The following is a 16,855-nucleotide window of genomic DNA, read 5'->3' as shown; positions in this document are numbered from 1 at the left end:
AGTGACAATTCACACACACACACACTACTTTCATTTTGGGCTCTCGACATGTTACATATTTTGTTAATCATATGCAAGTGAGGTGTGGAACTGTTTAGAAGACCCATGGTCTTTATATTTAGGATATTTTGTCTTTGTATCAAAGGACATGTGGGAGATAAGTTCCTGAACAATGCAAGCTTTGAGGCAATTTTCAGAAATGTTATAATTTTAGCAAAGTTTTAGTATGAAGAAATATTTTTAACCATTTTAGATTTATAAGAATGGGGGTTTACAAATAAATTGGAGTTTCAAGCATATAATAAAGTATTATATAATATATATTTTAAATATATTTCTGAAATGTTTCTTTATACAGAAAAATATGTATTTTTTTTTAGAAAGCATTAGTTGTTCTAAAAAAAAAATCAATATTTTGTTTTCCTAGGCAAAAAGTACTCTTAGGTAATGCCTGAAAGAGCACAAATTGTTGAAAATGTGTCTACCATTAAATTGTTAATGAAGTTTAAAATTCTGCTGCCAGTGGGTTAATGCAAAATAAAACCAATTGATTTTATTAATGTAATCAGAATTACCGGTTATGTGGCTCTTGCACAATGTAGTAGGAATTTGCTTGTATTTATATAACACCTGCACTTTTCTGCAGTGCATATGCATCTTTCATTCATTACTCACTGTATCTCTTTTGACTAATCTCAAAAAAAAGTTATGTAATGATCAATTTTTAAGCAAAGTTCAGTAATGAAATAGATCTGGACCCCAGTTGGGAGATATTCAGAAGTTTCCCCTTCTAAAGGTAGTATGTAATACTAAGCCTATACTTCCGATCTTTTCTTGGTTAAAGCGTGCTTCCCACATCCCCCTCCTCCTGCCCCAAAGAGGTGCAAGATATTATTATTTGTATTATTAACATTTATTTATATAGTGCCAGCATATTTCGCAGCACTGTAAAGTAAATGTGTTTATACAACTAAATCACATTAATTACATACATAGAACATATGGAGTTACATACATCACAACCAATACCGGTACAAAAGGTGAGGAAGGTCCTGTGCAAAGGAGTTTACAATCTAAAGGGAAGAGAATAAGACACAAGGTGTCGGAGTGGGCAAGATCGGAATTGAGTCGGTGAGAGATGTGGTACTGTATGTGGTATTGCATTTGGTAGTTAAGTAGAGTGAGGGTAGGCTTCTCTAAAGATAAAATTCATAAAAAAGATAAATCTGTTCCATAGAGTAGATGTATGGGATCCATTATCCGAAAGTTTTTAAATTAGAGTTCATTTTAATGAAATAATTCACATTTTTAGAAATTATTTTCTTTTTCTATGTAATAATAAAACAGTGCCCTGCAAAGCTGCATCCTTCATATATATCCCTTACCAGGAAATCCCCAGGTCTCGAGCACTCCGGATAACCGTTCCCATGCCTGTAAAATGAGGTCTGAACATGTGATTTATGCAGACACCTGTAACCTTATGTACAATATTGATGTATTTAGGTGGATTGTTGGGTGAATAATGTGGACTTCCATTATGCTAATTTTGCTAGATTACAAGGAGGACATGCAATTTGACTTTGGCTAATTCTTTGCTTATTTTTGTTTACTTTTGATCTTTCGTTCATCCCTTTATTATATGTTCTTTTTTTAGTTCTTTGCTCAAAATTATACAGCTATCTGGGAAAAAAGCCATAACATTACAGTATGCAAGCTCTATCATACAGTAAGACTGAAAGTGTCATCATTTATTGTATAGAATTTTTTTTTTCCAAAATTGCCTCCACTTTTTCTGAACTGTCTAGGTCAGTGTTGCCCACAAGGTAGATCGGGATCTACCAGTAGCTGGTGAGCAGTAGATCTCAAGACACTGTCAACAAACAGCTTGTCTATATTAGCCTCCTATTTCATGCTTTTCATTTAGATTAAATTAAGGTTACATAAGAAATAGTTTTCTGTTACATATGGCAAAATAAATTCTCATAAATCAATATATTACTTAAATAATATTTTCCATGGAATAGAATGCTAACCATTATGATGTAGATTTTAATGGGACAATATCACTAAAAGTAGACCTTAGTAAAGTATGGGCACTCCTGGTCTAGGTGAAGTCAATTTTAACCATTTGTGGGCATGTTACTCATGGTGCTCGTGCTGTATTAGCTTTCATTTATGGATCAGCGGGGGAATTGGTAGTACTAACAAATGTTTTTTAACACTGTATTTATTTCATGTATTTGCACAGAGACACATTTAGTATGAGTTCCCCCTTGGCACTGTCAATAATCTGTTGTGCTCCCTGCTTCTCATATCTCCAGGCTGCATTCATTGCTCAGCAAAGGAAATCATACAGAGAGCTCTGGCATTACTCCATTATTACATTTATTTCTAAAGCAATAGAATACTCCATAGCTTTTCCATTGGCTTGGTAAAATAGTATGGGCGCTAGTATTAAAAGTATGTGGAAAAATACTGTCTTGTTGGATGTATTTGTTATAGAAGTGCAATATCTTTAAACTGTTTGGACCCAAAATAGAGACTCTGTGTCTCTACAGTGGCTACAACCTGAGCAATGCGACAGGGAGCCCCAGATTCATCTGTTGTTTCATAAAATACAATACAATAGATTCCAGAGAACTCACATCTTATAACACAAACTTCTGAGCCATGAAAAAATTGAAAATACCTATCCATCTGGTTAATTTGAGACCATGGACCTGTTTGTATAATTGTGCCTGTTGTAGACATAGAGGCACGCCTTACAGGGTTAATATATCCTGTTTGTAAATATGAGTTCAATGAATAGGGTGTGTGCAGAAATGACTTTTTACCTAATTTACCTATTGTTTTAATTGTGAAAACTGTTTTTCTTTTTTTAGCTAAAGAGGGAAACTGAAGCTGTTCCATGTTTCATCCTTGCTAGGTAGATGATTAGATCATAGACCAATATACAACCACCTCCCTTCCCCTTTGTTGGGACTGTTTTGTGAACAGAAGTCCATTATGTAGGAGTCTTAGCTGTGCTCTGGTAATCTTATTATCTACCGGTACATCACATTAAGAAGCTTCAGTTTTCCTCTCTTCCTTGTTTAGAACAAGTAATAACAAACACATAGATTTCACTTGATTACAAACAAAAGGGGAAACAGTATGTTTAGTACAAGTCCTATTAATTGAACTCTCTTTAAACTCAATAATTCATTATTACCAATTTATTATAAACTTGATTTCCATTGAATTAACGGGTATCAATGATTTCTTAATATAAGTATTAACTAACTAATAGTAAATTCATAGAAATCATTCTTTAAGAACAGGCACCTGTTGAGTTAAAAACACCTCACCCAGTAGACATTTTTTGGAGTTAATCACATAGCCTTCTTCTGTTACTGTGGAAAGTCCAGGATTGATTTTTCCATTTTGATACTACAGGAGTTTGGAACCTGAGAAAAGGTTGAGAGTTTTATTTGCAGGAAACTTTATACATACAGTCTGCCAGCCAGGAGTGACCTGAGACAGGCTTACCGCTAATATGATCTATGAATTGCTGGGGGGGGTTTCCCAAGATAAGTGATTATATTCACTGGGGGTACCTAAAACATTGGAACCCTCCCAGTGACTTTGATTTGACTCGACCTTCAACTGTAGCAACTATGTTGTGATTGATACTGAAGGCTGTTGGTGTTATCATGATATGCCCTGTTGTTGGTCACAACCCCTGCTGTCATCTCTAAATGAATCTTCTCGCTACAGCACGATGATACTATGGCTGTCAAAGAATTAAATGAGGGTTACTTTAATACTGCATTTCTTTATTGTCTTCCTGACGTGGTAATAGGAACTCACATACGAGAATATAATAAGTAGCATGTTACTTTCTAAATTCAAATGATCAAACAGATAATCTGTTGTTTTTTTCATTTTAGGGACTTTGTCAAGGCCTTTATCCAGTTCAAGAAGCCTATCGTGGTGGCTATCAATGGACCAGCACTTGGCTTAGGGGCATCTATTTTACCTCTATGTGATATAGTTTGGGCGAGTGAGAAAGCCTGGTTTCAAACTCCTTATGCCACCATCCGCCTGACCCCTGCTGGTTGTTCATCATATACATTTCCTCAGATTCTAGGTGTCGCTCTGGTAAGCTTTCTTTGGCTTTATAATATTTATGGAAAGAGATTAGAGAAAGTAAGAAAGAGCGAGGATAGGGTTTGGGTGCTGGGAGCATGGGTTACAGGTGTAGGCAGGAGGCATACTTCTTGGGTTCTAATGATAGGAAAGGCAAAGCATGTTTGAATGATTTCCCTATATAGGCTAATATATAATAATCCCTGAAGGCAATAATTTGTTTATAAATTAACCAAATGTTGTTTGGATTAAGACCTATAGTATTATGCTTTATGGGTGTAAGTATTATCCCTTATTGTATAATCATGTCATCCCAGTCATCAGTGTTAAAGGATCAGTAACATCAAAAAATAAAAGTGTTTTAAAGTGTTGCCCTGCAATGGTAAAACTGCTGTGTTTGCTTAAGAAACACTACTATTGTTTATATAAATAAGCTGCTGTGTAGCAATGGGGGCAGCCATTCAAAGGAGAAAAGTCTCAGGTTACACTGCAGATAGCAAATAAGCTCTGTCTGTCTAATGGTGTTATCTGTTATCCATTATTTAACCTGTGCCATATAGCCGTTTCTCAATTTCCGCCATTGCTACACAGCAGCTGGTTTATATGAACTATAGTACTGCTTCTGAAGCAAACACATCAGTTTTACCAGTGCAGGGCAAAACTACATGATATTTTCATTACTTTAAAACACTTTCATTTTTTGATGTTACTGTTCCTTTAAGATCTTCAATGTCTAGGAAACACTTACCCAAATGTGTTCCCTCTTTCTGTGTTCCAGAGCACATTAATGTTAGACTACTATATTACACCCCAGTCAAACTGCTTCATTATATTTCACCCCAAACACATTTGTCCATTTACACAGTAGCATGCCACACATTTGTGTGCAAATCTCTTAAAATCTATGCATCCAATGGACAGTTTACTTATAGATCTTTATTCTTTGAACGATCAACATATATTGTTTTGATATTTCACTTTTAGGCAAATGAAATGTTATTTTGTGGACGGAAGCTGACCGCACAAGAAGCCTGCAGCAGAGGACTTGTGTCGCAGGTGTTTTGGCCCACAACTTTTAGTCAAGAGGTGATGTTGCGAGTCAAAGAAATGGCTGCTTGCAGTGGAGTGGTAAGTAGCGGGTGCTGGCATAAATTCGCTAGCGAAGTGGACCTACTCTAGCACTACTTAACACCTTTATGCCAGTTTCGGTCTGGTGAAGGGACGTAACTACGCTAATTCACTAAGTTGCGGATTTTCGTGAACGTTACCTCTTTGCGCCAGACTTTACTTTGCCACCTCAGACCAGGCGAAGTGCAATAGAGTAGATAGGAATTGCTCCAAAAAAAAAGTCCCAAAAAACACTGGTGTCTTTTACTTTTTTAAGGGTGATAGGCTGAAAAAGAGCAAATTTTTTTTTAGGGTAACCTCCTTCCCCCCTACATTTGATAACATATGGCACCTAAACTATACTGTGGGCACATGTGTAGGGCATTAGAAAACGTTTATTAAGGTTCCCTGGCATTGTGTAGTGTAATGTGTTTTCTGCTGCATATACGGCCATTGTACTTTAACTGCACGCCGTATGCAAATTTCCGATCGCTATCGTAACTTCGAAACCGCTGATCGTAACATCGCTAGCGCAACTTCGCAAACAATCGGTAACTTGTGTGTAACTTCGGATTTTCGTGAATTTCCGCAGCCCTGGCGAAGTCACTGATGGCGCAACTTCGGAGGTAAGTAAATTTGCCCCTTAGAGAGGACATTGGAGAGGGAAGAGGTAGTTGCATTATAATAGTGGGGCTAAAGACATCTGTCATAACTTATAGGTGGGTGGGAAGCTTAGTTTGGGCAAAATGAGATGGGGCTTGAGCAGTACAGAAATAATGTAAACATGATTTTATATTCTGATTAGTAAGCTTTATTTCAGCATTTTTTGTAACAAAGGGTTAAACCCAACCTTATTTAAAGGGATACTGCCATGGGAAAAAAAATTTTTTCAAAATGAATCAGTTAATAGTGCTGTTCCAGCAGAGTTCTGCACTGAAATCCATTTCTCAAAAGAGCAAACTGATTTTTTTATATTTAATTTTGAAATCTGACATGGGGCTAGACATATTGTCAATTTACCAGCTGCCCCAAGTCATGTGACTTGTGCTCTGATAAACTTCCATGACTCTTTACTGCTGTACTGCAAGTTGGAATGATATCACCCCCCTCCCCCCCCCCAGCAGCCAAACAAAAGTACAATGGGAAGGTAACCAGATAACAGCTTCCTAACATAAGATAACAGCTGCCTGGTAGATCTAAGAACAACACTCAATAGTAAAAACCCATGTCCCACTAAGACACATTCAGTTTGATTGAGAAGGAAAAACAGCAGCTTGCCAGAAAGCATTTCTCTCCTAAAGTGCAGGCACAAGTCACATGACCAGGGGCAGCTGGGAAATTGACAATGTCTAGCCCCATGTCAGATTTCAAAACTGAATATAAAAAAAATGGTTTGCTCTTTTGAGAAATGGATTGCAGTGCAGAATTCTGCTGGAGTAGCACTGTTAGCTGATGTGTTTTGAAAAAAACATGTTTTCCGATGACAGGATCCCTTTGAATTGAGATTGCTCAATATGTTATTGATTCTTATATATTATTAGGGTTTCTAATACATAGGAATTCTAATTTAAATTAATTATTTATTGTCTCACAGATGGAGAAATAGAAGCAGTCTAGCTAAATTAAATTCGAAACAAACCAGGCCCAGGTGGAACAACACAAACATGTAGTTTCTTACACTTAGGTGCGTATTTATTAACATTGAAGGCAAATGTCACCTGTGATTTTTGTCTCTGATGTTGATAAATATGCCTGAGTGACTATATAAAGTATACCTAATGTTGCCTTTTTAAGTCCCACAATCTCCACATATGCCCAAAGTTTCGTACTTGCTACTAACTATACCTTAAAGGACAAGTCAAATTTACTATGGAAATTATTTGGCACCCCCAGTGAATTTAAATGATGTTCTTCATTTTTTAAATTAGCTGTGTTACTTTACTGTGCATGTTTTCTGTCTGCTCAATGAAGCATAGCACAGAGAATAATTGGGGCATTGGAAAATGATGACTGGGGGCATATAAGGTGAATTCATAATACTGATCACAAAAAAGTGGTGCAGCAAATTGCAAAGAAAAAGAGCTTAAAGAATAGCAAAAGGATGTGATAGTAGTACAAGTACAAAGCCACCTGTATACAATAGCATTTTTAGACATCTGTGATATTCCCAGATGTGTATGCTGATAAATAATGCAAATGGTGTGTCTGTGAATCTACTCTGAAACAGAATCTTTTCACCCTTTTCTCTATGAATACAAGTGCAGAGTTGTATTTGAAAAATTGTTGTTCCACATTACTACTCTGGAAATTTTCAGCACTTTTCCATAAGCACCTTCCCTCTTCAGCTGTATTTTAATTATTATGATTAACCTTTATTCTATATAGCACTTATTCTGCAGCACCTTAAACAGATTATATATCAGTCCCTGCCCCAGTGGAGCTTATAGGCTAAGTCCCTATTACATTTATACACGTCCAGTGTGTTTTTGAGTTGTGGAAGGAAACTGGAGTACACACAGGAAACCCAGACAAAACATACCAATTCCCTGTTGATGTGATTAGAAATATTCTTCTTTGGAGAAAATTATATAACATGATGTATTTTTAATTATATAAAACCAAGGATGTGATGAAAATGCGTGAACTGATTGAAATGTAATATTAGACAAAACACTGATTGAAAGATTGGAAAAGCATGCTTCAGTTAAAATAATTCTTTTTAGGTGATATAATTAATGTTTGTTAATATTGCTGAGGCCTATACAGGTATAGGATTCCTTATCCGGAAACCCGATATCCAGAAAGCTCCAAATTACGGAATGGCTGCCTCCCATAGACTCCATTTTATCCAAATAATGCAAATCTTTAAAAATGATTTCCTTTTTCTCTGTAATAATAAAACAGTACCTTGTACTTGATCCCAACTAAGATATAATGAATCCTTATTGGAAGCAAAACCAGCCTATTGGGTTTATTTATTTATTAGGTTTAAATTAATTTCTAGTAGACTTAAGGCATGTAGACCCAAATTACGGAAAGATCCGTTATCCGGAAAACCTCAGGTCCCAAGCATTCTGGATAACAGGTCCCATACCTGTATAGGGAATTTCAAATAAGAATCTTGGACCATAGAAATGGAACAATAAGGCCACAAATGAAGCAACAATGATGCAGTTATTTGCAAAGTAAAGCTTCCAAACAGTGCATGCATTAAGGCTCTGAGGTTCTTTTCACATATAGGGGCAAATTTACTAACCTTCGAAAATTCGCCAGAGACGGCTTCACTCACATAGCAACACTTCGCCAGGCGTAGATTCGCCTGGTCAACGCTAATTCACTAAAATCTGAAGTTGCATCCAGGATGCCGAACGCTGGCGAAGTAGCGCTAGCGTTACTGCGGCAAGCGAAATGAAATTGCGCTAGCATTGCCTAATTTGCATACAGCGGGAAGTTAAAGTTGAATGGACGTATACGTTGCAGCCAATACATTACACTACACAAGCCTGGGAAACTTTAATCAAATAAAATAGAGTTGTTATATTGCCCTACACATGTGCCCACTGTATAGTTTAGGTGCCATATGTTTTCACCTATTTTTTGAGGAACTCCTATCTACTCTATTGCACTTTGCCTGGTCTGAGGTGGCGAATGCAAGTCTGGCGCAAGAGGTAGCGTTCAGTAAAACCCGCATCTTAGTGAGTTTGTGTAGTTATGTCCATTCGCCAGAGCGCAACTTCGCCAGGTGTAAGGGAGTCTATCTCTTTCGCTAGCGAAGTTGAGCAGCGACCGTTAGTAAATCGGCAAAGTAGCGAAATGACATCACGCTGTCGAATTTTCGCTAGCTTTGTCACTTTACTCTTTAGTAAATCTGCCCCATAGCATGTAATTAGCTTGATGCAAATATATTCAGGAGAAATTTACTTATATTTTTCTTTTGGCTGCATTGACTTATTTCACTTCAGTTCACAAGCTAATTACTTAATGGACACGTGAAAAATGTTTTTCCCCTGGACAGAATTTGGTTGAACAGGCTCTATTCTATTATTTGTATCCCTGTGTCTCGGCAGGTTCTAGAAGAATCGAAATGCCTAGTCAGAAGTTTTCTGAAGTCTGTATTGGAAGATGTTAATGAGCGAGAATGCCAGATGCTCAAGCAGCTATGGAGCTCACCCAAAGGCTTAGACTCCTTATTCAGCTACCTTCAGGACAAGATTTACGAAGTCTGATTATGTTCTGTCAATAAAGTGGTTTTCACTTCTACCTTCAAATCTCTGGCTACCTTGAAAGTTGTTTGGGACAGGACAGTGTCTTTATATGCCCAAAATTATGCAATGAGGTATTCCACAGGCTCTGTTATTACTGCTTCCAGAATTTTTTATGTTGAAATGTTGGTATAGGCTATATATTGTACCATTCACTGAATGCTGTAACTTTCATTCTTACATTCCATTTGATAGAAAGCACTTTGACAACATATAATACATGTGTACCAAATCATTTAATACTTGGTATCAGAACACTGCATTGATAATGATGCTGTTTGGGCTACAAATCCATTTAAAGTAATAATGTGAGAATTGCACTTTGTTTCTATTTTTTTTAAGTATTGGTTTGTGTCTTGTACTAAAGTGATTTGTGTATATACTATGTTGATATTCTTCATGGAGAAACCACACATCAGGAGTGGTGTTTTGGCTTTGTTTTCTGTAAATAAGCTATGCCAACTAATTTATTTCAGTTTTGTACTTAGCCTTTGGAATTATCAGAGAAAATGTTTGGTGTTCTTATGTATGTCAATCATATACTACAAACATCTCTCGGATGCATTGTTATCAATGCAAGGCAAACAGCTTTTTCTGGAAATGCAGGAACTGAGGAGACGAGCGTCTTCTGTATGTGAAAACAGCACCTAGCCTGAAAAATGCCCAAAATCAAGAATTCATTGCCTGCAAGGGGAAAACTTGGATTTGACATTTTTGAACCTGTTTTTTTTCTCAACTTTAGAGAAATAGTTATTTTTGTAATGTGAAATGGATCAGAGAATCAAAAAAAAACAATTTTTGACTTAAATACTTAGAAGGAAAAGCATCTTGCGGGGAGTTATCGGGTTTTTTCTATTCCTATTATTATTTTATTTCAGAGTCTCCTGGTATTGAAACAAAGCAGATAATACCCAATTGGGGTGATTGCAGTGATTTTGTTCACAATTCTAAAATAGTGTTTGTATTAGCCTGATCTGTAGCTAATATCAAATGAATGAATTCAAGGCACAAAACATTGCCTTTACTTAGCATATACCATTTAGCATTTCACATAAGAAATCAAATATGAATGAAATAATTTTTGGTCCCTGTAGTGGTGATTTAGCATTACCATTATGATTTTGGTAAATACATTTTGTGGCAGATGTAGGTTCCCATATTGTTTTATGGTCGTCTAATTCCATATTTGATATTTGTTTATGCTTACTTGTACTTCGCAAGAGAGATCTTGAGGTAAACAATTATGGACGACGGCTACAGAATGTAGAACTATAACACAAGGGGTGTTGTTCTTGCTCCTGTACTCAAAAACAGAAGTGGTTAAATCTCCTGAAATAGCTTGTCGGTGCGGCATCCGATAATGGTGAAGTCTCTTCTTTGGCTACAAACTGGCATATAACAGGCCTCCTATAACAGGAGGGGCAGACAATATTTGATTGACAGCTGAGATTTTTAAATGAGCTTACAACAGCTATGAATGCTTTAATAAAAAATAGAAATTTCATATTTACTTTGAAAAGGACCTTTATTATACAGCTTTTTGTTTCTGGATGACAGGTCCACTTTAATGCTGTGCCTATATCAAATACATGTAAAGTAGGACTGAGGGGGAAAAAAAAAGACCACATCAGATGAGCAAACTCATTCAAATCACTGTTGCCAGTCGCCCAACTGCAGTTACATAATTCTTGTATGGGTAGAGTCGTTGGTTAGTGCTAGAATTAAAATGAACCATTTTTCTGCTAATACTGTCACTAACCTGCTGTTCTGAGCAGCAATATGACTTGCAGCAGTCTGGCTGTGAGAGGCACAAAGGCAAAAAATATCATTATTAGTAAAAGTCACTACCATTTATTTAATATTGTAGAACAGCAACAAAACTTGTATCTGTTTTTTTTTTTAATGGAATGTGTTTCCTTTTAATTGGGAAAATTAAAAAAGATCATCTCCTTGGGGAACACTCTACTATACTTTCTGATTGCCTAATAAACATTAAAGAGAAAGTGGAATGCCAGAAACACAGATAACTGCAGACTTACCTTTAATATGTTTACATACAACCCGATCAGCCCAAACCTTGCCCTATTTGCACTGCTGTACCCATTAGAACTGACCCACAACAAGTTTAGGTACCCAAGATAATAAATATTCAAGATTAACTTGATTATTTCAGAAATGATACAGAATTTTAGATTATAGTTCCCATTTAAATGATGAAGTCTTTAGTTGCCCTTTAACATCTACATTTGTTGGTTGTATAGTCATTGTCTCAACGAACATTTATTATTGATTGAGCTTATATTAATTCTAGTGTTTTCCCTTACATTAAATATCAACTAAACTCTGCTAAATACATACGAGTACCTATGCTGGCATAGATTTATGTTATCTCTCTGCAGTGGCGGAACTACTGGGGAGCAGGGGGTGTGAGCGGGCCAGGGCCCCCCGGCAGTCTGTTCGCCGCTGAAAATGCGGCGGTACGGAGGGGCCGGCTGCGTGTCACGCACCAGAGCCCGCCCCCCTCAACGTACGCTACTGTCTCTCTGTACTTGATCTTAGGATGTTACCCCTGCTATTTAGAGTGCCTTTTACAAACCAGTTCAGCACACACACCGACACTGATGATATGTCATGCAGCTGGACTGCTAGTCAGAGTCCATTTCTGGCTTCATGTAACAGGACTAGAAATGAAAGAGGCTTGTGTCGGGCAGCCGAAAGCTTAACATTGCTTAGGCTGGGCACAACACCAATATTGTCGCAGGTGGGGAACTTGCCCCTTTTATTGTCACCACATTTGCATCAACGTTTCGGGGGGTTTTCACCCTCCCTTCATTCTGATGAAGGGAAGGTGAACCCCCCCCCCCTGTGACAACAAAAAGGGCCAAGTTCCCCACCTGCAACAATATTGGTGTTGTGCGACTGTTTCGCTATATCTAATTGCATGTGACCGACGTGTGCCGACCGTCTAGAGGGATCATAGGAAAGGAAAGGTGCGGCAACTTACAATATTAGGCTGGGCTAAAACCACAAGCTTAAAGGGGAACTTTTGTGAAAATGTATTATAAGCTTCATCATACTAAATGTAATCAATTCAAAACTTTGTACAGTTTCTGAAATAATCAAGTTCAGCATCTGTGCTCTTTCTCTCTTCATGCAGGAGTTGGCAGTCTGATTTTGAATGACAGGTCTAATTCAGTCTTTGGGTGGGGGCTCCTCTTGCCTAGAAGATGTAAAAGAGCTCACTCTTTCAAGATCACAGAAATCCTGTCTATCAGGATTTGTGCCAAAGTCTGTTTTTTGGTTTTTTTTGATAGGAAACCGTTATTTGAGTTAATTCTAATACATCTTCTAGGAAAGGCAGTCTTTTAGCTCTGTCAATCAATATCTGACTCCCGACTTCTGCATAAAGAGAGGATGAAAAGAGACAGATGCTGAGAGGGGGATAATGAAGATTAACTTGATTACTTCTGAAATGGTACAGAATTTTTAATTAATTATATTTAGAAAATGGCTTATTTCAGTATGATAACGCTTATATTAAATTTTAATTTTCACAATAGTTTTCCTTTAAATACAAATAGTTTCACTGTAATATATGTTGCGGTCACTGGCAATGTAGATTCTAAACTCCAGCATCACTGCAGTTTATTGGGTGTTTGATTATCTGATTGGCAGTATTCGTTGTACAGGACCCACTCTGTCGCATGTTTACCCAACAGTTAGTTTTTGGTGTATACATACAGTAGAACCCCCATTTTAAATCCCCCGATTTTACATTTTCCCTCATTTTACATTGTTGTATTTTGGTCCCACCTATATATTATGCATAATACATTCCCCTGATTTTACATTCTCCTGGATTTTACAGCATTGTTTTCTGGTCCTCTGAAAAAATATAAAATGGGGGTTCTACTGTATAACAAATATGCTCCCAAGCAGGGGAGCAATCTGGTACGAGATATAGAGATCATGAAACAAAGTGAAATTTAACATATATAAATATACATCAACAAGGTATATCGCCTGCCTATAACAGGAGAATTCTTTTTCACCCGTAGTGTCAGATCTGGCAGCTATGACCGTGTGTAATAACGACCAGATCTGTAGAACTCAATAACATTCTCATGAGGGAGCTGATAATAATGATAAAAATAACACTGTCCATTCATATAGTGAGAACACTGGCCCTGTGGTTCAACTGGACTTTTTAATATATACCGGAATGTAAAATTTACACAAATTAGAAAAATTGTAAAAAGTTTTTCCATGCAAAAAAAAAAAAGTAAACCTACACATATAAAGCTGTATAATAAAAGTCCTTCACAAATTAAACTTGAAACACAAATTTATTTATTTTTTATTTTTTTTAATAAAAACATCCAGAGCTGTCAATCTAATATTGCCTCCCCTCTTCTATAACTCTAGAGTCTCAACTAACATATTAGAAGAGGATCTGAAATATTTCTTAGGGCAATGGGTCCCTTTAAGAGAAGAGAGCGAGAGTTTTAAAGCGAGTACAAATGAATGTGTCTGTAATCTATGAGTTGAGCCACACAATTTAAGAACTGATTGCTCAATAACTGGGTCCGTGACCACACTTGTGGAGGGCCAGTTTATTAATAAAGTATGTGCTGTGTCCCCATTCTCTTCATTTTACTATCACAAAATAAAACTGGAAGCACAAAAATCCTTCTGCAGTCACAAAATTTATGTCTGACAAAATATACGTTTTTGCAATCAATAAAAGTGTAAACCAGACTCACGTTGATCAATCTTAAAATTTCATTAAAAATCTCATCATGACATGTTTATAAGTTTGGGGTTTGCTGGAACCAGTCGACCCTATTTGACAGGTGAACCGATCCTTGAGCAAAAATAGATTGCATGAATGAATGCTTAAAGGAATATATGCGACTATATAAACAGCGGGGCAACATACAGTATGTGTTGTCCGTTGTTTTGTTATAAGTCATATATCCCATACACATAATGAGATAGACACTATTCATTTATTGTTGGGACTAGACCAGGTTTGTGTGATATATTTGCCAAAAACTATGTGTGTAAGCTTAACATGAATCTGTATTTTCTTTCCTGGTATTCTCTAATTAGACATTATGAGTATATTTGTGTGCAAAATATTTTGGCCCCGGTTGTCTCAAGAAGTACAGTAGCTAATCCAAGTTTAGCCAAGCTATTCGGCATATATGTAGACCAAGTCCTAAGGATTCAGTGCAGGGTGCATTTAGATCGTTTTGCCTTCTCTCACAAAATAAATCTATTTTTTAGATACCATGATGTAGGCCAAATGTAACAAGATGTATATTTCCTTTAACAGAATGGTACTGGCCTCTTTTTTTTATGATAATGTACATATTTTTCTGTACAAATATCGACCATGTTTAGAAGAAAGATGATTTGTTACCGGTCCTGTAACTAGTGAATGGACACATTTCTGCGTGCCTTAGAAGTTGTAATTTTGTGTGTTAAATTACAGTATTTATACATTGTGAGATGCTGCTTTGAATAAAAATATTCAAAATGCTGTATTCTTTGCTTTACTTTATTTTACAATTTGTTCAATATTTTGTGTGTTGAACATTCCCAAATTGTTGTGTTAAAGCTGTACATAAAAAGACCAGATCTCCAAGCAGATCTTTACCCAAATCAGGCAGATCTGAATATTACTAGGGATGCACCGAATCCACTATTTTGGATTTGACCGAACCCCGAAATCCTTTGTGAAAGATTCGGCCGAATCAGAACCCTAATTTGCATATGCAAATTAGGGGTGGAAAGGGGAAAACATTTTTTACTTCCTTGTTTTGTGACAAAAAGTCACGCAATTTCCCTTCCAGACCCTAATTTGCATATGCAAATTCAGTTCGGCCTGGCAGAAGGATTTGGCCAAATCCGTATCCTGCTGAAAAAGGCCGAATCCCGAACCGAATCCTGGATTCGGTGCATCCCTAAATATTACACCTTAGGCAAAATGAGTAGTTCATAAAGGAGCCCTGTGTGTTTGGCCGTGTACCGGAATGTTTCTGCATCAGACTGGATATTCCATCTGCCTGAACTTATATCTAAACCAACTGGATATCAATCTGGAATCATACGGGGCATGGCTTAGGTAAGCAGTTCAATATACCAGAAGAAATACACAAATACCTTTTATTGGAAGGAAAGGCCATAGCCTGATTTATTAAAGTGATACTGACATTAAAAATTTTCTTTTCAAAATATTAATCTACATTAAAAGTTACCTATAGGTCATGTTGATCGTTTTTCGCTGATAGTCACTTGAAGTTCCTAAACCTTCCTGACGGTTTTGCCATCCTGACTGTCCCTTCTTAACCTGTTAGAGTTTCTAATGCTAACGGACTCCTGCTGCACAAATATGGCAGCCCCCTATGGGGTCTTGTTTGTCCCAAATACATTCTGTATACAAAACTATCCCTAATACACAGAATGAATGTCTCTCATGGTATATAAGTATTTGTGACCATACACAGATAAAACAATATACAAAAGACTTATTTCTATTAAAGAATGGGAACAAAATCTGGTTAGTGCACAATAGGATTTAATTATATCACAAACTCCATTCTGTACAGTTTAACAAGCAATCTGTCTCACAAATATATAACCTCAATGTAACGGACGCACTTATGTGCAAAGTTACTTACAGAATGAATTATGTAAAAAAAACTTGGACATGATATATAATACTGTAACTAACTAGTGCATGTCAAGCTAGATTTGAATGACAAAATAGATATTTGTGACAGAAAGCGAGATTTTATAGTACAGGATTCATTCTTTCCACAAAATGAAAGCTCAGTTTCACAAAACAAAAGCTCAGTTTCACAAAACAAAATTATGTGCCTTCTTCTGACTCTTTCCAGCTTTCAAATGGGGCTCACTGACCCCATCTAAAAAGAAATGCTTTGTATGACTACAAATGCGTTTAGCAAATCCAAGTGTTCTAGATTTACTTCTACTAGTTATAATTATAGACTTTTAGAGGTTTTCGGGGTATTTTTTTGTAATTGCCCCAAATAATAGAATTTTAAGACGTTATAGATATATTCATATTATGTTTCAGATGGTTCAGCACTTTTTTCCATTTGTACTATTTATATTTGGGTCTTTTAATAACTGTAATGTCATTCATGGTTTTAGAGGAAATTCGGCCTTTAATAAATAGGCCTCCAAAAGTTAATTCAAAGGTCAACAGCCCCTTTAATGTTATATGATGTAACTGAACAGAAAATACATGGATATGATGAAAAACAAAACACACAAGAAAATTGTAGCAGGAGGTAAAATGACAAATTAACTTGTGTTTACAAACTACT

The 16,855-nt window shown here is 36.6% G+C and overlaps 1 protein-coding gene across 1 annotated transcript in view; it reads left to right on the top strand.

Moving 5' to 3' along the window:
* The window catches only part of cdyl2.L (chromodomain protein Y like 2 L homeolog), a 69,123-nt gene extending 59,562 nt beyond the window's left edge, over window positions 1-9,561 (top strand). The window contains exons 5-7 of the mRNA XM_018257882.2: window positions 3,930-4,140; window positions 5,113-5,256; window positions 9,303-9,561. Coding sequence (XP_018113371.1) covers window positions 3,930-4,140; window positions 5,113-5,256; window positions 9,303-9,461 — 514 coding nt within the window. The 3' untranslated portion in view covers window positions 9,462-9,561. The remainder of the gene's footprint in view (window positions 1-3,929; window positions 4,141-5,112; window positions 5,257-9,302) is intronic.
* The last annotated feature ends 7,294 nt before the right edge of the window (window positions 9,562-16,855 follow it).

Source organism: Xenopus laevis, chromosome 4L (genome assembly GCF_017654675.1).
Source record: "Xenopus laevis strain J_2021 chromosome 4L, Xenopus_laevis_v10.1, whole genome shotgun sequence".
Taxonomy (NCBI): domain Eukaryota; kingdom Metazoa; phylum Chordata; class Amphibia; order Anura; family Pipidae; genus Xenopus; species Xenopus laevis.
This window is presented reverse-complemented; position numbering and strand designations above follow the sequence as displayed.